The 24,508-nt window shown below is 33.8% G+C and overlaps 1 protein-coding gene across 2 annotated transcripts in view; it reads right to left on the bottom strand.

Moving 5' to 3' along the window:
* Positions 1-24,508, bottom strand: part of LOC114340314 (kinesin-like protein KIF12) — a 139,664-nt gene that overhangs the window by 87,310 nt on the left and 27,846 nt on the right. For both annotated transcript variants that reach the window (XM_050658316.1, XM_050658317.1), the window contains exon 2: positions 18,070-18,344. In XM_050658316.1, coding sequence (XP_050514273.1) covers positions 18,070-18,317 — 248 coding nt within the window. In that variant the 5' untranslated portion in view covers positions 18,318-18,344. The remainder of the gene's footprint in view (positions 1-18,069; positions 18,345-24,508) is intronic.

Genomic DNA, 24,508 nt, shown 5'->3' with positions numbered 1-24,508 from the left:
TATGGCATACCGCATGTCAGTGGTTAAGGCCCGGCGTAAATTGAACCTAAGCGAGACACAACCTGAACCGGCTAACTGCGTAGACAGTTTTGCGCATCCTACTATCAGTGCATTCGTTCGCAGGTCTCGCTTGGGAACATTTGTCATCGGCGTACAGTTTTCTTGGGCCGTGGGACGCGTGTCTCACCGCCAGATGTTTATTTTTACTTGTTTTTGTTTGCGAGATGGACTTATCTGAAATGAATACGGATGGTACCTAAGTACAATTTATTATGATAAATAAAAATAATAGTCAACACCCCGAGTGAAAACTGCGTTGTCTTTGTCATTAAATTCTGATAACTTTTGGTAGACTAAATAAGCGGCGATAAGAAATTAATAATCAAAGTTATGCCTTTACAGAAACACATTATTAGCAAAATAAGGTGAAAAATTATTCATGCTACTTAAAACCGTGATCGATAACAATATCGTATTACCCTCAAATTCAACTTGGCGGCATATTACAATTTTGTTTATTACATATTACATTTTTATGCTTAAAAACTAAATATGCAGATAGTGTTGTTTTTTGTGACCGAGCAGTAAATTGAGGAATATGAGTTATGACCAAGCAGTAGGGGAGGAATTATTTTAAATATGTAGGTATAATGTGCAGAAATAAAATACTCAGTGTACAATATCTTTTTATGCAGCCGCTTATGATCAAATTCGATGTTTTCGAAAGTCATACCGCTACGACTACTAGGGACGTGTAAGATATTTTTAAAACGTTACTAGTTACAAGTACGGAAATACCGATTTTAAGTTGCCTACTCAATTCAGTACAAGGATCAGATACATCAGTATTTTGTAATCTGTATTTGTACTCAGTACCACTGAGAACCGGTATTAAAAGTATCCGTTACATGTCCGCACTGATTTTGCCCGTCTCTATTCGCCACGTCGATAGCCAACAGTTGGGTTGGGTTGTGTTCAATATGCGGCACGCTAGAAAAATAAATGCACGGGTCACCCGTCCCGCCGGCGCAGGTTGTGTCTGGCTTAGGTTTAATTTGCGCCGGGCCTAAGGGTTAAAAAGTTTTTTACTTTTTTAAAATTAAAAATTTTAGTATGCTTGTAGCTTCCTCTGAATATTGGTAATGTTTATTCCAACTGATATTGAACATTCCAAATGTTTTTTACGATGTGGGCATTGGTTACGGTTGTGTTATGAAACACGCTCGAAATCATTGTAACATGCGACGATCAGATAAAGAAGGATAGGTAATCGTCTGTCTCTATAAAAACCGCAATATACTTGATATAATAAGGGTGTAATATATGTGGTCAAAGTAAAAGTTGCATCGATTTTCATAAACGCCATAATTACGTGAGACCTTGAAACTACAACGGGAATGTATAGTCGATTTTCAGGCAATTTCAATGATAGTTGCTGAAAATATACATATTTTGGTATTTATTATGTACACATCAAACATGATACTTAAGGTTTTCAAAGTAATTTATTGTATTTATCTTGTATTTTGTTGATATTGACATTCCCTTCAACTTTATCGACGACATAAAATATTCTATTTCTAGATTATTAATTTGGCTTTATATTTGAGTTTTAATGGTAATTAAAATAATAATGTGAATTTAATAAGCAACTATATAATAAATTAAACGCTTAGTTAATTAAACGTTAGTTTAGTTTTATAGACATATAGGTCTATAAAATATATATAGACTTGACGAAATTCCTGCAGAACTGCTAAATCTATTAGATGCATAAAAATAATATATAGTTGAAATATTTGATGACATACAAGGCAGGAAAAATACCAGCAGAGTGGCTCAAATCTGAGTTCGTACCATTGCCCAAAAAAACAGGAGCAATATTTTGTGAATACTATAGAACCATGGGGAACGACTGGGTAAGATCAAAAACAAAAGTCGAGGACATAACAACAAAAGTTGCCAAACTTAAATGGAGCTTTGCAGGCCACACTGTTACACAAAAAGACCAACGTTGGAATGCCACGATACAACATTGGAGACCTTACCAGAGTAAACGACCGAGAGGAAGACCACAGATGAGATGGGTTGATGATATTAAAAGAGTAGCCGGAACGAATTGGAAATATGTTGCTCAGGATAGAGACCGATGGAAGGAGTTGGGAGAGGCCTATGTCCAAACGTGGACGATAGAAGGCTAAGAAGAAAAAGAAGAAGAAGAAGAGATAGAACCATAAGCCCAAATAAGCCATCTGCTGAAGCTGTTTTTAAAAGTCATCCACAAAAGAATTTACCGAAAATGCGAGGACCAAATTGTGCCCAATCAGTTTGGATTTGTGAATGCCGTTGGTAGAACTGGTCGCTGGTACTACGAGGGAGGCTTTATTTAGCGTGAAGGTGTTGTTTCAGAAAATGTAGAGATGTCAGCTGTGATATTTTTGCATGCCTAATTGACTACAAGAAGGCTTTCGATAGAGTCAGGCATAAACAAATGATGGAAGTGCTGAAGAGGACAGGGATTGACGGAAGAGACCTAAAAATAATAGCTAACCTGTATTGGAATCAATTAGCGGTGCTCCGAATAGATGGAGAATATACAGATCAGGTCAAAATCTTAAGGGAAGTGAGACAGGGGTGCATAATTTCACCGCTGATATTCAATCTGTACTCAGAGCACATTTTTGAAGAGGCTCTAAGAGATACTGATGCAGGCATCTCAATAAATGGAGTCTCAAGCTCAGTAACCTGCGGTATGCAGATAATACAATAGTGTTTTCCAATACCATAGAAGGGCTGCAAAACTTAATAAACAAAATAACGAAAATAAGTAGAACATATGGACTGGATATAAAAACCAGCAAGACCAAGCTAATGACCACCAGCAAGGAAAACATAACTGGAGGAAATCTGTATGTGAACCAAATGAGAATTGAACTAGTATCACAATACAACTATGTACTTGGAAACTATAATCAATGAGTCGTGGAACAATACTCAATAGATTAGATGTCGCATCGGAAAGGCAAAAAGTGCATTCTTGACTATTAGCTCTGTGTTCAAGAGCCATGACCTCACCCTAGAAACAAAAATAAGACTCTTTAAATGTTACGTTTATTCAGTGCTTCTATACGGAGTAGAAACGTGGACATTGAAGACGGAAACTCTATCAAAACGTCTAGCTTTTACAGAAGGATCTGCAAGATACCATGGACAGACAAAGTCACCAATGAAGAAGTACTACGGAGGATGAACACAACCGCAGATTTAGTCAACATCGTGAAGGGCCGTAAGCTGCAGTACTTGGGACATATAATGAGAAATCAAGGTAGATACGAGCTACTCCAATGCATTTTGCAAGGTAAAATTGAAGGGAAAATGGCACCAGGACGAAGAAAAATATACTGGCTTGCTAAGCTGAGAGCATGGTATAACTATTCCATATAGTAACCAACAAAATCCTCTTAGCCAGAATGATCGCCAACGTTCGGAACGGACAGGCACTCTAAGAAGAAGATATTGTATGGCTAGATGTCAGAGGTATTAAATTAATTAAAAATGATACTACACTAGAAACACTTAGACATATCATTTATATTTTAGTGCCTTGAAAACATAATCTATAGCTCTTTAAGATTACCATTTGTCTCAATAAAAGTATAAGTATTTCGAAAATTATTAACTAACCTATAAAACCGCATACAAAATGATTTAACATAATATAGGGTGTTCCATTAAAAAACACAACTTTGGTTTATTCCATTGTTCCGACTGACCCTATGTAATCGAAAATAATTTTAAATTTTATAGACGTCTTTGGATAAATATCAGGTTTTGTAATTAAAAATAATAAAGTAATTATATAAAATATGAATATTGAATAAAGATAATTAATTTGTTCCAGTTTCCTTACATTATTTGACCGATAACTAGTACATATTTTAATATAGGATGGCCGACATATTAAAGAAATAAAAGGATCTTTAAATGAGTTATTTATAATATTCCTTAAAAATTTGGGTTAAATATTCTTTAATAAATTAAATTTATAAAAGTAACAAACTAGAATGAATAGATAGCTTTTTGACAAGTTCAGCAATTTTTATTTAGTATTACAGTTTTACTCGCATAACACTAGATGTAAACATTAGTTGAGAGGGTAGTCGTGTACAGGAATATAGAGATAGCTATCTCGTTCAGTTTTTGAATATTTTTGGATAAGAGTTACCTGTATAATCTAGTAAATTATTCATTAATTTAATTAATAGGATTATTTTTTATTATCTATGCATTCAGTGATTACAATAATTTATATACTATACAATAAAAACTAATAATCGAGAAAGGAGAAAAAGTGATAAAGTGATTTTAATAATATAATGTTACTATGAAACGAGTAGATAAATTTTAACACTTTTAACAACTAAACTCGTTGTTTACATGCACTGCATGTCTTTACCCCAGGGAAATAAGGTAAAAATATACCATGTTCGGGACACTTGAGCAGCCAGGTTGCAAATGGGTTTTTTTGGGTACTATATACCGAATACATTATAAATACAAAATTGCCCGTCACAGTTCGGACGAGAATTTTAGTTATTAACAAATAAGTGTCAAAAATGGCAGTTTTTTCGTTTAAATCGTCACAGCTAAAAATAGGGTAATTAAATATCTAGTATCCTTCTTTTAGAAGATGAGCAAAAGTTTAAAATGGCAATTTTTGAATTTTGGTCCGATTATTGTTCCTTCAGAAATTTCAAAATAAAACTAAAATTTCGAACATAAAAAATTTGCTCTAACTTTTGCCAAAATGACCTTAAGACTTTCATATTACACGAAAAGTTGAGTCAAACAGTCCATATAATGCACAGAAATTTTTAAGACGATTCGTAAATTAGTTAAAATTTTATTCCATTTGTTTATCCCAAAGAGCTTTTTTGCAATGTTATTTTACAGAAAATAATAATGATATAGCAATTTTGTTGAAACTCCATGAAAGAAAAATAGTTATGTTTACAAAGTATATAAAAAATCATTAAAAAGTCATTCTTATCATTCTGAAAAGATTTTACTAAAGTAGAGTCATTTTTGGCTTATAAAAAATTTGAATAACTTTGTTAATATTGACTTTAGACTAAAACTACTTTGGGATTTGAAAAGCTGTTATTTTTACACAAAATTTCAAAAAAACTTTTTGCCTAGGTTAATTACAGTGAAAGTTAACCACTTTTTTTATTTAATTCACAGCTACTTTGTTTATAATCTACTATTTTCAATGGGAAAAAAGCCACAATTTTACCAAAAAAAAAAACGATTTTATTAACGTTTCGACGCCCAAGTCGGGTGTCGTTGTCAAAATACAAAAGAATATTAAATTAAACAAAAATGTTGATTCTTAGTAAAAAAATTCTTCTAATAATTTATTTAATCTGACTCATTTATATCGGCAATTCAGACAAGTATTATTAGTCTGGGCTGATTACCGGAGAATAGGCCATTTTTGGGAAAAGTTATTTACCAGCAATTTTATTGCTGGAATCGAATTATAAGATCCTATATATTAATAATATAGGTATGCAAAGTCCTCAGATAGTGTGCTACTTTTTTTATAAACAAAATGGCGCCCGAAAATCGTGTTTTTTTCAATTATTGCTCTATAACTCCGAAGATTTTAACTTTACAACAAAAACACTCAAATAAAAATTCACCGGGATTAAATTCTGCATAGAGACGTGTTTTTCCCGATCTGTTCCGACGAAAATTTTCCTCGGAAAATGCGGGTTTTCCCAACAAAATCTTTAGTTTTCAAATAAAGTTTTAGATAAGTAATTATCTACCAATAATTAAATAATTTGGTGACTTAAAACTCTTTTTGGTTTAGATTCTAGTTCCAGAAGCTGGCGAAAATGAAACGAATATTTTAGCAACAATTCAATAGTTAATTAATAATTTACGGTCGCAATAATAACCAAAATAATTATGATACACAGATCAAACTTTGAAATCTTATAAAGATGAGATGCCTATTTAATATTTTGTCGACAAAATATAAATTTTTTATTTTTTTGCATAATCTTTAAATGTTTAAAAAAATAGTTATAAAAAAAGTAACGTTTCTCAGAAAGTTTTTATTATATTATAATTTTAAAAAATAACTAAAATGCGCATTTCAAATATCTTGAAAATGAATGCTTTAAAACTTTTTTGCAACCATTTGCAAAAAAGTTAAGAAAAAGCAAAGTAAACATACGGTTACTACGGTGTTTATAATTTTTTTTAATTCTTTCAAAGCTTAGAAGTGAGCTTAAAGTACAAGCTAATTATTTACAAAAGAATATCGATTATCAGTTTAATGGTTATATTTTAATTAAAGATTATAAATATATTTTTTTGTAATTTACACGCGCGACAGTAGAGTAATACAGTACTGTAGCTAAAATTTTCACTCGGAGCGACGATCGGCCGCGCGACGTACACTTTTAATAAATAATGTATGCTGCGTGTCAGTCGCTTCGAGTGAAAATTTTAGCTCCGACTCTGTATCAGGCCTCCTTTTGCGGTAAAAATTACAAAAAAAAAGTATTTTTAATCTTTGATTAAAATATAACCATTGAACTAATTTTTGACATTCTTTGTGAGTAATTAGATTGTACCATAGACTCACTTTTAAGCTTTGAAACAATTAAAACAAATTATAAACAACGAAGAAAACGTATATTTATTTTGCTGTTTCATAACTTTTTTGCAAATGGTTGGAAAATTTTTTTAAAGCATTCATTTTTTTCAAGACCTATGAAATACGCATTTTAAGTATTTTTTAAAATTAGAATGTAATAAACAATTTCTGAGAAATGTTAATTTGTTTATAACAATTTTTTTTAAACATTTAAATATTATGCAAAAAAAATGAAAAAATTATATTTTGTCGACAAAATATTAAATATGCATCACACCTTTATAATCTTTCTAGTTTAATCAATGTCTCATGATTATTTTGGTTGTTATTGCGATTGTAAATTGTTAATTAACAATTGAATTGTTGCTAAAATATTCGTTTCATTTTCACCGGCTTCTGAATTTATAATCTATACCAAGAAAGCTTTTATTTCACCAAGCTATATAATTATTGATAAATAATTACTGGCCCAAAAAATGTATTTAAATATTCGAGATTTTGTTGGGAAAACCCACATTTTCCGAGGAAAATTTTCGTCGGAGCAAATCGGGAAAAACATGCCTCTATGTAGAATTAAATTGGGGTGAATTTTTATTTGAGTGTTTTTGGTGTAAAGTTAAAATCTTCGGAGTTATAGAGCAATAATTGAAAAAAATACGATTTGTCGGCGCCATTTTGTTTATAAAAAAGGTAGCACACTATCTGCGGACTTTGCATACCTATATTAATAATAAATAGGATCTTATGATTCGATTCCAGCAATAAAATTGCTGGTAAATAACCTTTCTTTGTACTTTACTAATTAGACCAGCTTATTATAACTATTTTTTTTTCAAAATTTAAAGATTATGCAAAAAAAAAGAAAAATTTATATTTTGTCGATAAAATATTAAATAAGCAGCTCATCTTTATAATCTTTATAAGTTTGATCAATGTATCATGATTATTTTGGTTATTATTGCGATCGTAAATTTTTAATTAGAATTTAATTGCGGTGAATTTTTATTTGGGTGTTTTTGTTGCAAAGTTAAAATCTTCGGAGTTATAGAGCAATAATTGAAAAAGATACGATTTTTCGGCGCCATTTTGTTTATAAAAAAAGTAGCACACTATCTGCGGACTTTGCATACATATATTATTAATATATAGGATCTTATAATTCGATTCCAGCAATAAAATTGCTGGTAAATAACTTTTCCATGAATTTTGCTAATTAGCCCAGAGTATATACATTTTAAAGTAGAAGACTTTAAAATGATATTGCCAATATTGATGAGTTGTGTTCCTAGGACGACTTTACTAGAACGATACCCGACTTGGGCGTCGAAACGTTAATAAAATCTTTTTTTTTTTTTGTAAAATTGTGGCTTATTTCCCATTGAAAATAGTTGATTAAGTATAAAAAATGCCACAAGAAAATAGCTTCAGAACAACATTACTTTGTTTATAACAATAAAGCAACCTTACACTTGGAAGTTCAAGGTATATAATTTATGTGTAAAAGTTTGAGAAAACTTTGAACTTCAACAAAATGGTTAATAAATCTTTAAACATGACGTCCTAACGGAATCGATTCGTGGTCGGTGGGGGGGAATTATTAAAATCAGTGCACTCAAAAAATAAAATTGATTCTTCAAACACATGCTGTGATTAATATCTCCGGAGCTTGTTGACGGATTTTGATCATAATTTTTTTAATTTGTATGTACTCGTAGTCTTGTAGAGTACGTTATGTACACATATCCCCACCTAACATTATAAAATGTTATGGGGAACCCCCCTTATCACTCAGTGATATGAAAAATAGATTACGACCGATTCTAAGGCCTACCGAATATACATATATAATTTCATAAAAATTGGTCAAGCAGTCTCGGAGGAGTACTGCAACTAACATTGTGACAGGAAAATTTTATAGATGTAAATATATAGATGGCTATTAAAAAATAGGGGTTGGTGATGGAAGAGTGAAAATTAAGGGATGTATGTATGTTTTAATTCTACACCATACAAAATTAAGGTAGATAATTTTGTCCAAAAAAATAAAAAAATAAATGTCAGGGGGGCAACGCCCTTATAATTTATGGGTATGAAAAATAGATTTAAAGCTATTCTCAGTCCTATAGGATATACGTGTAAAATTTCATAAAAATCGGTCGTTGTTTCGGAGGAGTATGGTAACTAATACTGTTATATGAGAATTTTATGTAAATAGAAGTAACTGTGAATTAAATAATAAAAACGGATAACTTTTTAACGTTTTTTTTTGAAAATTCGTGTAAAAATACCAACTTTTGTTATCCCAAAGTAGATTTACTCTATAGTCAATATTACCAAATCTATTCAAATTGTTTTAAGCTAAAAATGACTCTACTTTAGTAAAGTGTTTTCGGGATGATAAAAATGACTTTTTATTAATTTTTTTAAATGATTTGAGAATACAAGTGTTCTTCTTTCATGTGGTTTCCATAGAATTGCTGTATCATTATTATTTTCTGAACAATAACATTGCAATTCCTCTTTGGGATAAACAAATTGAATAAAATTTAAACTAATTGACGAATCGTCTTGAAATTTTTTGTACATCATACGTACTGGTTGTCTCAACTTTTGATGCAATGTCAAAGTCTTAGTTCATTTTCGCAAAAATTATAGCAAGTTTTTTATTTTCGAAATTTTAGTTTTGTTTTGCAATTAGCGAAGCAACAAATGATCATACCAAAATTCGAAAACTGTCATTTTGAACCTTTGCTTATCTACTAAAATATGAATACCTACACTAAATAAGATATTTAAGTACCCTATTCTTACCTGTAGCGCTTTAAACGAAAAAACTGCCATTTTTGACCCTTATTTGTTAATAACTAAATTTCTAGTCCGAACTGTGGCGGGCATTTTTGTACTTAATAATGTATTAGGTATACAGTACCAAAAAAAAACTAATTTGCAACCTGGCTGCTCAAGTGTCCCGACAGAAACATTATTTCTCTGGACTACTTATGGAAATTTAGATTAGACTTATCTTTTATCCTACGACAAATTGTAGAAACAGATGGTATAATATATAACAAGTTACCGGTTTTGCAGACTATATAGTATTTATACCTAAGGGTTTGCTCACTACAGAGAGCAATGGATTGTATCCTCGCTCCGACCCTTGCTCCCTGGTCTTTATATTCGTGAATTCTCGCATTTATGTAATCTCGTATAAGGTATTTATTTTACATAGCGATCGAAACTATTGTTATATTCCTATTTGACATAAGAAATAAAAGTCTATAGTTATATTTAAAATTCAAATAAAAATAAAGGTTTTCGTTTTTCTCGACCGCGGGCATGTAAATTTGGAACACCCTGTAAAAAACAAATTTTGTATAGGTAGTTTTTAAGAAAGTGTTTCGGAGAAGTGTTTACGAACCCCAGGAACAACACGACGCAAGTAAACAATTAGAGTGATGTTTAAAAAGAAAGTGTTCGTGGAAAGGTGGTCAATAACCACCGATAACTCATATTCTAGTAAATAAGATAATAGGTTATTAAATTTGTAAAGAGGATTAATGTGGAAAGTAAAATTGAAATGGGGAATATTATTTTTTCTTGAAATCCATTAAGATATTTAGAAAAAGGAAAGTTTGTGTTGGTAAATACGGATAATTGAAAGTTGCTTGGGATTGGTTGATTTTTGAATGCTGGAAGGGGTATTTTGGAAGGAGGAGAAGGAATGAGCAATGAGAGTCAGTGTGTTTTGAGCGATCGAGAGGCGAAGTTCAGTTTTCGAGAAGAGTGTACAAAAAAGTGAAACGCCGGGTTAGTTAGTTTTGTTTTTGAAAATTAAAAAGTAAGATATCGTGGAACGAGTGATAGGCCGAGAGGAGATAGTGTATAACTCCAGGAGTCTGGAGTATCCCGGTTTGTTGAAGTGTTTAAAAAAGGTGGAACACGGCATCAGGAGAAGGCAGGAACGAGTGCTGTACGAGGCGTAGTTTTCAAAGGAGCCGAGGCATTACTGGAAGATTTGGACGAGTCGTTGGATCGCAACCCAAGCCAATAGGAAACGTGTTTTGTGTGAAGACATTGTCAAATCATCAGTAAAGGTCAGTCTAATTTGTTATGACATGAATGTATGGTTTGTGTATTAAATACCACATTGAAAATTGAGCCACACAATCACTATTAAAAAAATTTCATCAAACCTAAATCAATTTGTTACTGATAAATCATGATAGTTCATTATAAATAAAATAAATTTGGAGACATAAAGAAATAAGATTACCATTTTTGTAACTGTTGTATTAAATAAAGATAGAAAGATAAGATATAAGAAATATTAAGCATTTATTGCCATTTAGATAAAATAAACGATTTTTATAATTTCTAATTGAAATCCGTATGTGTGTATTATTTTACTCTCTTTTATCTATCCCCATTAGGAATCCACTGAGAAATACTTTGAAGCCACGAAAGTAAGTAATTGATATTATAATTTAGCCCTGAGATTGACACTTTATTGGTATTTGATCTGTTTGATTGATGAGATAATTATTGATTAATTAATTAAGATAAATTACATCTGAGAACATCATTAGATTTCAAAAGTAAGATCACAACACTATATTATCTATCGCTATGGAAAATAAATACATTATTTTAAATGCGAAAATTCACGAATATAACGAATATAAAATACCAAGGAGCAAGGTTCGGAGCGAGGATACAATCCATTGCTCTCCGTAGTGAGCACAACTTTAGACAAAATTCCAAGATACATTGGATAGCAAAAAAACTAATGAGGAAGAAGGGTCAACAAAAATAGAGAACTGCTAACGACCATTAAACACCGGAAAATGTCTTAACTGGGACATATAGTGCTAAAAAAAGAAAAAAAAACGAAAACCTACACTGATATAACTGGAATTCTAATCGTTTACCGTTTTTACCTAGAAGATAAGCCTGCATACCAAATTTTATTAAAATAACTGAAGAAACTGTAACTTGAAAACTTGATAACTTGAAACTGTCTTTCGGTCCTTTTCTTAGACGAAAAGGAGGTAAATACGTAGACAAAGTGTCCTTTATTTGCTTTCTTCTATATTCGTCGTCTCTTGTGCTTATATATTGTAAAAGCCGGAGATACAAGATGCAGCCAGAAAGCAGTTTCTTAACGAAAAATCTTGGATTTAAAATATTGTTTATTATTTTTATTTCAATTATTCTAATTGTAAAAATGTATACCATTTTTATTCAGTTGCAATGCGAAGGCAAAACAATCTTACTTTTCAATTAGAATACGGAGTGCAGTCCAGTCCCTTGAATCGCGATTTTCGGCTCTTATTGGAGCCTTCATCGGAAGGAACGTAGGCACTGTTCTCCATATTTTAACTGATTCGTATCGGGAGGTTTTCCCACCCATTGCAACTGAAGTGATGATAGTAGGTGGCTAGCGCCATCTGGCATTGAAAGACGAAGTAGTTTTCAATCCTAATAGTAAATTATTAATATTGAAAATATTAAAAATATTACTAAAAGATTTTTAAATTGAAAACTTATTGGTACACTTTCCTGGTGACACCTCCAAGACTTCTACAATTTGCAAGTCAAATGGATGCTGCAGTGAAGACGAGAGGGAAGGAATTCTACACTATGCAATTCACATCCCCCGTCTGCAGCTGGTAAAGTTCCAACGGAAAAATGCACCTAGTTACTCTACGGAGTAATACGACTATAAAATAAAAATGTATACCATTTTTCGGCTCCAATAAGAGCAGAAAATCGCGATTCATGTGACTGGACTGCACTCCGTATTCTAATTGAAAAGTAAGATTGTTTTGCCTTCGCATTGTAACTGAATAAAAATGGCATACATTTTTATTTTATTTTATAGTCGTATTACTCCGTAGAGTAACTAGGTGCATTTTTTCGTTGGAACTTTACCAGCTGCAGACGGGGGATTTGAATTGCATAGTGTAGAATTCCTTCCCTCTCGTCTTCACTGCAGCATCCATTTGACTTGCAAATTGTAGAAGTCTTGGAGGTGTCACCAGGAAAGTGTACCAATAAGTTTTCAATTTAAAAATCTTTTAGTAATATTTTTAATATTTTCAGTATTAATAATTTACTATTAGGATTGAAAACTACTTCGTCTATTCTAATTTTATAAAAGTAGTAAACTTTGTATCTAGGGCTTTTCGTCTTCCTCGTATTACGAGAGATGTCGCTGTTTTGCGTCTCAAAAGGTGGAAACATTGCATCGCGATGTTTTCCCTTAAATATGCAGGATTGTTGATATTTGTTTCAGAGTTGTGACTGCATAGCTTCACTGAGGATGCATAGATGCTGAAATAGCTATATGGAGATGGTGGTCCAACTCTGAGTCAAATAAAAACAAAAACTGCCTTTATCTTTTTAAAATAACATAATTTATAACGGGTGTTCGGAGTTCTATGTCTCCTAGTATATACCTAATTGAGTTATTTATTCTGGCATTGATGGCGAGTATAAGGACAAATAAGCGCACGTGTCAATAGTGGAATGGCACTTGATGTTCATTGTAGGTAGATTTTTACGGCTCTTCATCAGTCGTATTATTACGAAAATATAAACACACCTCTAAAAATACCTTCACATCGGATTGAAACACATTAATAAGTAAAATGTTTCCAATTACCTATAATTGAACCGATAATTTTCCTTTCAACTCCAAACCACCGACATGTAATCAAATAGATCTGCTAAGTTATTTATTTAACAAGGTTTAAGTTTTATTGAACATACACCGCGATATTATTCGTTTCTTCTTAAGCTAAACAGTAGAATTTCGTATTTGGTGTATGTATGTATACAGAGTGAGTTTTATGTATGGAACGCCTCAATTATCTCGGAAACGGCTTGCACGATTTTTCTGCAATGCACATTATGTTTTCCCACCTCAAAAATACGCGTACGAGCTTCAAAAGTAGTGCAAAAGTGATTTCTCAACCTTTCATGTTGCTGGCCATAAGCAGCCATCTCAAATTGTAGTCCATCGAAGTAGCCTTGATCTGGCCTGTGTCCAAATAACTTAACCCTAATTTATGTGGTGATAAGTTATAATCACCCTGTAGACATATTCAATAACTATGTAATAATGCACAAAAATTATCACTTATGCCGGAAACTGACTTCAACTATAAATGACTATCACGACTTACTTAATATATACGTAGAAAGGAATACATTATGTTATCATAAAAATCAAGTTAGTGTCATGCATTTATTTGAAAATCAATTGTTTCAGGAAATAGAAACATTAGGGAAGCAGCAGTAACAGCTTATGATATTTTGTTTTGAAGGGCACAAAATACAAAAATATTTTTAAGCAACTTTGGTGCTATACAAATAATAAATGGGTAAAAGCTAAATAAATACATTTGAGCGTTACAGATACTTTATTCCCATCAAGGATCAACTGGCACAGATGCGGCCAGTGATCACTACTTGATGATGGCCGAAATTACATTCAAGATGGCCAAAAAAACCCAACATACCTATACCACAAAAAAAATGTCCAACGTTGAGAAACTACAAAAGAGTGAGAGAAACAACCTAGGACAAAAATTGGGAAACGATTAGCAATACCATTGTGGAATCAAGTAAAAATATTTTTGGGCCTAAAGAAGTACGTAAACAAAGAGTGGATTACCAGAGAGATGTGGAACAAAATTTATCGTTGCAAACACATTAATCTAGAACTACTATATTGTCAATATGTCTACAGTTGTCAATAAAATATTGCTGAAGAATCGCGGCTCGCCGATGAATATCAAAACATGAGACAATTATATTATACTTAATATCACTAGACAATTGAAAAAAAGAAATATAGACGCCACTGAAATGTTCTATTGGAGACGAATGCTACGAATTCCTTAGATAGATATAGGACAAATAATTCAATGTTAAGAGAGCTAAAAGTTAGTCAACGACTCTCCAGTAAAGTCCATCTCCAACAATTAAAATACTTTGGACATGTTGGATGAGATCAATCGATCAAATAACAGGAAGGAGCAAAAGACTTATGCATGAGGTAAAAGAAATGACCAGAGACAGAGATCTTTCGAGACAGACAATACACGACATCACGACATCACATCGACCACTACACTCCCTCTGGGGGTCAGGATTGAAGACAGATCACTATACAACTAACTACCAAAAGATATGCCACCCATCAACCAATTGTAAAATAGTAATACAGTTGAAGATGTTAAATGGCCAAAGGAACAAGTCAAAACATGACATGAATCTTTCAGTGAATCCCTAAATGCAGTCTCAACGCCACCAGAAGATACACAAAATATAAATTCTAATATCAGAAACTAAGAATTAACACCAACTAACCAAAGCGCACAAAGCAGCCGGTCCTGAACAATATTACTCCAAAGTTGTTAAAAGTTCTCCCAAGTACAACAACAGAGCTAATCAAACCTTGCAAAGGGCTTGGAGAGGAGAAAAGTTGAAAAGTTCCCCAAAGAATGGAAAACGAGAATTATAATAAAGGTAACAACAAAGGGTGACAACAGATATTGCAAAAACTGGAAAGGAATCGCTCTTCAGAATACCATAAATAAAGTAACAGCAATATTTATAAACAACCAATTGACAAACACTGTGGAACCAATGTTAAGGAAGGAACAAACAGGCTTCAGACCAAACCAATCATGGATAGACCCAATTAATACACTTAGAGTAATCGTAGAACAGTGTCAGGAATTCAACTCTCTTCTCTTCATATACTTTGTGAACTTCAAGCGAGCTTTTGACACGCTCACACATATGGCTGTATGGAATATGCCTATACTGCAGGCAATAGGAACCCTTTCGTTTGGCACAAGATCGCCACCAATGGAGACAGCATCATCATCATCATCCAACTAATTCACGTCCACTGCTGGACATAGCTCTCCCCCAATTGTTTCCACACTTCACGGTTTTGTGATGATTGTTGCCAGTTTTTACTAATCCGCCTGATAGCATATGTCCATCGCGTAGGCGGTCTTCCTCTACTTCGTTTATCTTCTCTTGGTCTCCATTTCATCAGCTTTCGTGTCCATCTTGAATCTTTCAGCCTAGCGACGTGTCCTGCCCAGTTCCATTGAAGCCTGGTGATACGCTCTACAACATCTGCGATACCGGTTTTTCATACCTGAGCTCTTCATTTCTTATTTTATCCCGTAGGGTTACACCCAGCATGGATCTTTCCATACGCCTTTGAGCAACCCGCATTTTCCACGCTGTTGCCTTGGTTAGAGTCAGTGTCTCTGTTCCATATGTCATTACCGGCAGCACACATTGATCAAAATGATGGATGATGGAGACAGCAACCTGACAATATTTAGAGTGTTAGCCCTAAGACGGGCTCATAAAATGAGGAGGAGGAGAAATATTATAAGGTTATCAGTAACAGTAACTACCACAATATTCAGATATCTGACAATACAAGCTTCTTAAGAGAAATATAATTCTTCTTCTTCTCCTTCTTCTTCTTAGCCTTCTTCTATTGTCCACGTTTGGACATAAGCCTCTCCCAACTCCTTCCATCAGTCTCTATCCTGACCAAAATATTTCCAATTTGTTCCGGCTACTATTTTAATATCATCAACCCATCTCATCTGTGGTCTTCCTCTCGGTCGTTTACTTTCGTAAGGTCTCCAATGTTGTATTGCTGCATTCCAACGTTGGTCTTTTTGTCTAGCAGTGTAGCATGCGAAGCTCCATTTAAGTTTGGCAACTTTTGTTGTTATGTCCACGACTTTTGTTTTTGATCTTACCCAATCATTCGTCTTTTTTTCTGACAGTCGCATGCCTAACATTGCTCTTTCTATTGCTCTTTCTGTTGTGGCTAGTTTATTCATATTTGCCTTGGTTAGGGTCCAGGTTTGACATCCGTATGTCATGATAGGAAGGATGCACTGGTTGAATACTTTGCTCCTCAAGTTTTGGGGTATTTTGCGGTTCTTAAGTATCCCGATAAGTTTTCCAAATCCTGCCCATACTAGTCTTGTTCTCCTAGTAATTTCCGCACTTTGGTTCTCTTTGTCAAGTTTCAGGATTTGGCCTAGGTAAATATATACCTGGACTTTTTCTATCTCACTGTCATTTATAGTTATACGTCTGGAGTCATCTGTGTTTGTCATTATTTTTGTTTTTCTCATATTCATTTTTAGACCGACTTATTGGGAGCTGCCTGCGTTCCTCCATCATAATTTGCAGTTCCTCCAATGAGCTCGCTATAATCACTATATCGTCGGCGAATCTTAGGTGGTTTAGCTCCTTGCCATTAACGTTAATGCCATAGGTTGACCAATTTGTCGTTCTGAAGACATCTTCTAGGGCTAGGTTGAAAAGCTTTGGCGATATTACGTCTCCTTGCCTCACGCCTCTCTTAATGGGGATGGGATTTGTATTTTCGTCTAGTTGTACTATTATAGTTGCATTTTCATATATATTATGTACTACTTGTCTATATCTCGAATCTATTCTGCAATTATTAATAGCTTATTCTATGGCCCACATCTCGATACTCTCAAACGCCTTTTCATAGTCTACGAAGGCAAGAAATACGGGTAGTTGTAGGTTTGTTCTAGCAAACAGTCAAACTAGTCAGAAACCGTCAGTGAACAGTTGGTCAGTGAGAGAATATAGGTAATACAGTCACCAGTGCTATGCCCTCTACTCGCGCTGGTCGACTATTCGCTGATGGTTTCAAACCGTTTGAAACTGATGCTAGAACAAACCTATTAGCTTACATAACAACTGTCACTGTCAAGCAAGGTCTATAGGCAACTTGTCGTACAGTAAATTGTCAATAAATGAAGATTATTGAGAAAAATATGAGTGGTGCGTTAATTTTGTCCAGGAGTTTATTTAACATTTTAGACGAGCCCACACTTGACCTTGACACACATTGTATCTAGATATAATACCATTTAGCTTAGACCAAAACCAAAGCTTACAATAGCACAGTGGAATATCGAAAGATCCATACTAGGAATAAGACTTGCGGGTCGAGTAAGAAATTTAGAAATAAGACAAACAACGTGTGTACAAGATATCATAGAAAGAATTACCAGATTAGGGTGGAGTTTCGCCGGACATATAGCGAGACTGAAGAATGACAGGTGGACAAAAAGACTGTTAGAATAGAGACCTCGCATGAACAAGAGAAGCATAGGTAGACCACTAACAAGCTGGATAGACGACATAAAAAGAATAGATGGTAGATGGATGCAATTAGCACAAGATCAAACTTCTTGCAGACTTGCTGAGGAGGCTTATTTCCTGTACTGGATAAGAGAAGAATCTAGATGATGATAAATACCGTTTATATTAGCAAACAAACAATAAAAAATTTTACTTACTCGCTACCACTAGACTTTGGCAGGGCAATAACTCTTGCCGGACTGTTTCCTCGAGAAGATTTATTTACAGCATTATTTGGCTTTTTTCTCTCAGGGCTCATCCCCTTTTTGAACGAAGACTTTAACGGTGATTTTCGGTCAGTGCTAGATGATCTGTTTTTGTTGTTAAAACTGCCATTTCGAGGGGGACTTGATCCGCGGGAAGTATCACGTCTCGTCACCATATTGGTCGATGCGGAAGATTTCATGAGCAACGATCACCGATGCGTTTCATTCTGTAAAACAAAGATGAAGCTATAGCCCGATCAAAGAACAATCTGACCTCAAAAAAAAATAAAGGAGGGGTGAAAATTTGGGAATAGGTAGTTGAAATTGTGTGTTATTATATAAGAAAAAGTTTACAATTCTACATCCCCTCCATTTTACAAAAATGGAGGGAAATACCCCATCTCACGTGAAAAATATACATTTGGAATTGGATTTTTTTTTGTTTATATTGGCATGGACTTTATGTCATTCGGCCAGTCACAACATGAGTATTAGTGTCATGTGTAGTGTGTATGTTGAGTAAGTGTCTTGTTACTTTGCAAAGTCTTCTTCTTCTTCTTCTCTTTTTTTATGGCTTCGCTACGAGGCGATTCGCCAGCACTATTTGTTGGCGACCGTGATGTAATCTGGTTCTAAACCATATCAGGGCCGCTGACATTTGCGTGAGATGGTAGCATTTTTTCCTGACTTTTAAAAATTTGAGGTTAAGGTGTTATATACAAATAGGAAACACAAACACAGATTGTAAACAAATGGTAATAGGAACGCCACAGAGGAGAAACTGAAAGGCAAAAATATTAAACATATTAAAATAAAGTTGAGCATCATGAATTACAAATTAATTTTATTATAGTCAAGAAACTGTAAGATTGCACTGACCGACCTTTCGTTAGGGGATATTAAGATTGTATCTATTGAGATTGGTGTTTTGAATTTCATTGAAATAAAGATTGTGTATAAATCCATGTTGGGAATAACATTAATGGGGCATTCAAAGAAAATATGGTTTAAATCCTTCACTACTCCGCATTCACATGCTGGACTGTCTATTATTTTGATTTTAAAAAGATGTTGTTTAGTTAAGCAATGACCTGTTCTCATTCTTATTATTGTGGTGATATGTCTTCTGTTTTTAAATGTTAGGGTTGAGAACCATGCCTTAAAGGAAAAAGAGGTTTGCATTCTCATATACTGGTAGTTTTTCCTCCGCAGCATGGCTTCCCAATTGATTTTAAATTTAGTAATAATTTTTTCCTTTATGGAGTTTAGAATATCTTGGGAGTCTAATAACATAGCCAACGGAATATTTAAGCCTGTCCCTATTTTGGCTAGTAAATCAGCTTCTACATTACCAGGAATGTCAGAATGTCCTGGAATCCATGAGATTAAAATGTCAAAACCTTTCTTATATGCTGATAAGATGAGATTTTTTGTTTTGAGGGAGATTGAGTCATCAGTGGCTGATATTTTAGGGTTTTTAATTTTAGATATAGCATTTAGAGAATCTGAGAAGATAATAGCCTTCTTGATGTCTTTAGATATTATGATTTTAATTGCTTGGTAAATTGCCACATTTTCGGCTTTTGTTATAGATAACTCACCAGGAAGCCTAGAAGAAAACTTGAAGTTAATGTTGGGAATGTTGACTCCAAAACCTATTCTCCCATTACTTTTGGAGGCGTCAGTATATACAAAGGAGAAATCCCTATTGTACTTTTGGGTGAATATTGAAAATTTTTGTTTGATTGATGATTCATTTTTCTTAAGATTACAGTTTAACGTTTGTATTGGATTGATTAATGTGTTGAAGTCCAAGTCATAACAAGGAAAGTTTGGATGTTTGTGTATTTTGTTTTGATAAGGGAAAAAATGTTCAAGGGCCATTACAAGAAGAGGTACGAGGTTTGCCTTGTGGAAAATGGGTTTATTTATGATTTTTCTACGTATGTTAAGAAGCGTCTTTATTACTGGGTGATTGTTAATTTTGATAATTTTAGATATGAATTTAGACGCTAGTATTAGACTTCTATGTTCCAGGTCAATCTGAGCAGATTCAGCTAAGATTGCTAAGCGCGGAGTGGATTTCATGCATCCCAGGCATACTCTGAGCCCTTCGAAAAATACTTTATTTAGGTTATTGCTACATTTCTGTGTAATTGGGCTGAACAGAAAGGAACCATAATCCATATGAGACCTAATCAAAGCATTAAAGACCATAATTAGAATCTTGGGGTCTGCACCCCACCAAACTCCACACAATGCTCTCAATATGTTGATATTTTTCTTTGCTTTAAGTACAATTTTGTCTATGTGAGGGTCCCATTTCAAGTTTTTATGAAAAGTGATGCCCAAGAATTTAACCTGATTTTTGAAGGGAATGTTATTGTTATTATTAAGAGTGATTATAGGGGGGTTTGTTTTGCGTTGACCTCTTGTGAATCACACAGCTTCACATTTATCAATTGAAATAGACAACCCATGAGCTTCTAGCCAGTTTTGAGTGTTTGTAATTTCTGGGATGATCTTATTTGTCATACTATGAATGTCTTTACCGCTAATATACAACACTAAATCATCTGCATACCCACATATTTTCACTTCGTTAGAGAATAAATAGAAAAGGTCATGAATGTATATGTTAAAAAGAATGGTGCTTAAGGGAGAGCCTTGAGGTAGCCCCTTAGAAGTTTGGTATGGTCCCAAGAAATTGCCGTCATCAGCTCTTGAATATAAAAGTCTATTTTGTAGGATTTTAAGGATAAGGTTGATTAGAGCCAAGGGGAGGTTTAAATTTTTAAGTTTATTATAAAGGTTGTATATTTCAACATTGTCGTAGGCTGATTTAATATCTAGAAAAATGGCTAATACCGTTTGGGAAGATTCAAATGCTTCTAAAATCGTAGAGTGTAAAAGAGCTAAATTATCATATGTCCCTCTACCTTTCCTGAAACCTGATTGATTAATTTTAAATAGTGAATTGTGTTCCATAAACCAATCCAGACGATTTTTAATTATGATTTCGAGAGTTTTAAGTACACAGGATGATAGGACTATTGGTCTGAAACTCTCAGACAAAGTAGGGTTTTTTTGAGGCTTTAAGATGTTAATTACATTAAATTTTTTCCATTCCACAGGAACAGGACCCCCACTCAAACAAAGGTTGTAAATTCTTAACAGTGTGTTTTTGGCTGCCAGTGGGAGGTTTCTTAACATCAAGTAAGATATGTCATCGATACCTGGCGCAGAATCTTTTTTATTATTTAACGCCAAATTATACTCATGGATTGAAAAGGGAGCAACTTCTTGGTTATCATATGACATATTAAAATTGGGATCAATGTTTATTGAAGACATTTTACCTAATATTTCTAATTTAATATTATCTGGCGGATTATGAACAACTTTATTATTGTGATAATTGGAAAATTTTTTAATTTTATTCCAAACGTAAGTGATATTGGATCCTCTGTTTAAGGATTCACAAAAGTTTTTAAATTTGTATTTCTTTTTTGCTTTTAAGTTCCTCCTAGTCATAGCGATGATGCGTTTTGTTTCGATGAAATTTTCTATAGAGGGGGAATTATTAAAATTGGAGATTGCTTCTTTTCGTGTTTTGATCCATAAGGAACACTCTTCGTCCCACCATGGATTCCTGGGTCTACCCTGTACCCCACAATTTTTGAAAGGGATTGCTTCATCTGCCGCTGTGTTTATGACTGTAAGGAAATCCTTATAGTCTTTGATTTCTGACAAGTTTTGCTTGTTTAATAATATGTTCTGGTAATAGGTATTCCAGTCAGCTTTTTTAGTGTTTCTTGTTTTGTATGGTTTAAGTAAGTGTCTTTCTATTCCATTAAGGTCCTCTATATTTAATTTAATGTATGTGGGAAAGTGGTTACTGTTACCGCAGTCTTGGATAACACCCCACTCAGACGACAAACACATACTGTTGCTCACAATTGCAAGATCTATTGCACTGATGTTCTTATTAGAGTCTTGAAATAACGTTGCTGAGCCATCATTTAACACTGTAAGGTCATTATCAAAGGAAAAATCAAAAATAACTTTACCACCTTTATTGCATACCCCTTTATCCCAAGCGGGATGGTGTGAGTTCAAATCCCCCATAATGATTAGATTATTTAAGGGTATACCTTCTACCATTTCGTTTAGTAAAGTGGCAGTGATTGCCATATTTGATCTAGAATATATATTTATAAGGTATAGGTTACTGATACTAATTATTATGTATTGAACTAGAGCTGAATTGAATTTTTTGATTGTCGAAAACCTTATGGATTTCTTAATGCATGTTGCCACCCCACCAAATGAATCATCCCTGTCTTGTCGGATGATGTTATAAAAGTTTAAAGAAAATCTGGCATCATGCTTAAGCCATGTTTCATTGATGAAAATGATATCTGGATCCATTTCGGATATTAGACTAATCAGGTTATCCCTATTTGCATTAACACTTCTGATATTCCATTGTATTATTTTTAGTTTTGGGTTGTGAGACATTGTGGTGTATAGGAAGTTATAAAGAGTCAAAGTCTGAGATTGAATCTTGGTCCATATAGTCCAAGTTTGTCTGGGATAATATATTTTTGAGAATATTTAAATTATCGAATGTCGCATTATTGAGAAAATGTAGACAAGCGTTTCTGGTATTATATAAAGTATCTGAGTCAGAATGTTGAATATGTTGCAATGCACTGGGATGCCAGGCTAAGTTTTGTAGAGAGTTTGATGAGGGTTTTTCTGTGTTTGTGTTATATGATGTTGAGGCGTGTTGTTGGGAGGGAGAGTATGTTGATTTTTCGGGGCGTGAATTAGGGAAAAAGAGGTTTTCTTCATGAGCTTTCTTGTCGTACCCTTTTTGAATGACTCGTCTTTTGTTGTTTGAGTTAGAGACCACCTGTTGAAATGAGCGTTTGGTAGTGGAGGATTTGAAGTTATGAGTTCTTCTTTGGGAGGGCGTGACAGAGTCGTTGATGCTAACATTATTGTTTGGGATATTATTGGACTTCCTATTCCTAAGAACTGGGAAGTCACTGGCATACATAATAAACTTATCTTTTTCTACATATGTTTTTGTGACTGCTTCGTTGGCATCATAGAAAGTCATATTTTCGTATGCCATTAATTCTTTAATGTTTTTTTGCCTCAGGAATTCGGGGCAGTTCTTATCAGTGGCTTTGTGGGGTCCCTTGCAGAAGAAGCATCTGACTTCACATGCTTCAGTATGGGCAAGTTCACCACAGTTAATGCAACGATCTTTACTCTTACAGATTGTTTTAGTGTGCCCAAACCTTAAACAATTGAAACACTGAGTAACTGGTGCTACGTAAACGTTAACTAGTTTCGGCATGCCATAAAAGTTTACTATTTTAGGCATTATTACACCTTTAAAAGTAAAGAGTACTGTGCCTGTTGGTTCGTACGTGATTACGTCATTCTTGAATACCTTCCTATTGAGTCTTCTAACATTTAGTATTTCGATGTCAGAGCCTGTACTGCAACAATCCAACAATTCTTTGTCACCAATCTCTAGATCAATTTGTCTAACTATACCCTTACAAGTAACAAAATTAAAGGGAATATAAATTTTATAACCCTTGTCTAACAAAGTTTTATTATTTAGAAATTGATTAGCTGATTCAAAATTAATAAATTCAATTGCAATTCGATTAAGGCCTTTACTATGTATTTTTCGAATATCTTTTAATTTTAAATTGAAAATATCTCTAGCAATTTTAATCCCATTAAACGAACCTACTTTCGTATATATGTTTGTTGATTCTAAATACACAAAAAAGGGCCCATTATCTTTTTCGGAGTAGAGGTTGATAATTTTTTGTTCCTGATGGGTTTTATCGTTCTGAGATAGGCTATGGGAGTTAGAAATATCGTTATTACTATTTGAAATATCGTTATTACTATTTGATGCGGAATCTAAAATTATGTTCTCGACGGGTTTGAGGGGGGACGTACCCCCCTGTTCGTTACTCATAATACAAAAAGCCAGTCAGTGCAAGTTTTGTAATAAACAATATATAAAAAAGAAAAATAACAAAATATATCAAATTAAGCCTATAAAAAAGAAAGAAGTATTCAAATGATTAAGCTAATGCTCAACTTACCCAGACAAAAACAATTTGGGGTAGGTTAGGTACGTTAGTACTTAGGAAAGACCTCGTATTCGTAGAACGCGGAGCCAAGCGCTGTTCACACCACCAAGCACAGGTCAAGAGAGTACTTTGCAAAGTCGACGTCATTGTCTTTGCAAAGAGACGCTAATTGTATCCGAACGTCTGCGGTCCCTCCGGTGAGTACCGATCCCACAAGGACAGAAACTATATTCATTCATTAATTTAATAAATGAAAAATT

The sequence above is a fragment of the Diabrotica virgifera genome, chromosome 8 (assembly GCF_917563875.1).
Source record: "Diabrotica virgifera virgifera chromosome 8, PGI_DIABVI_V3a".
In the NCBI taxonomy this organism is placed as follows: Eukaryota; Metazoa; Arthropoda; class Insecta; order Coleoptera; family Chrysomelidae; genus Diabrotica; species Diabrotica virgifera.
This window is presented reverse-complemented; position numbering and strand designations above follow the sequence as displayed.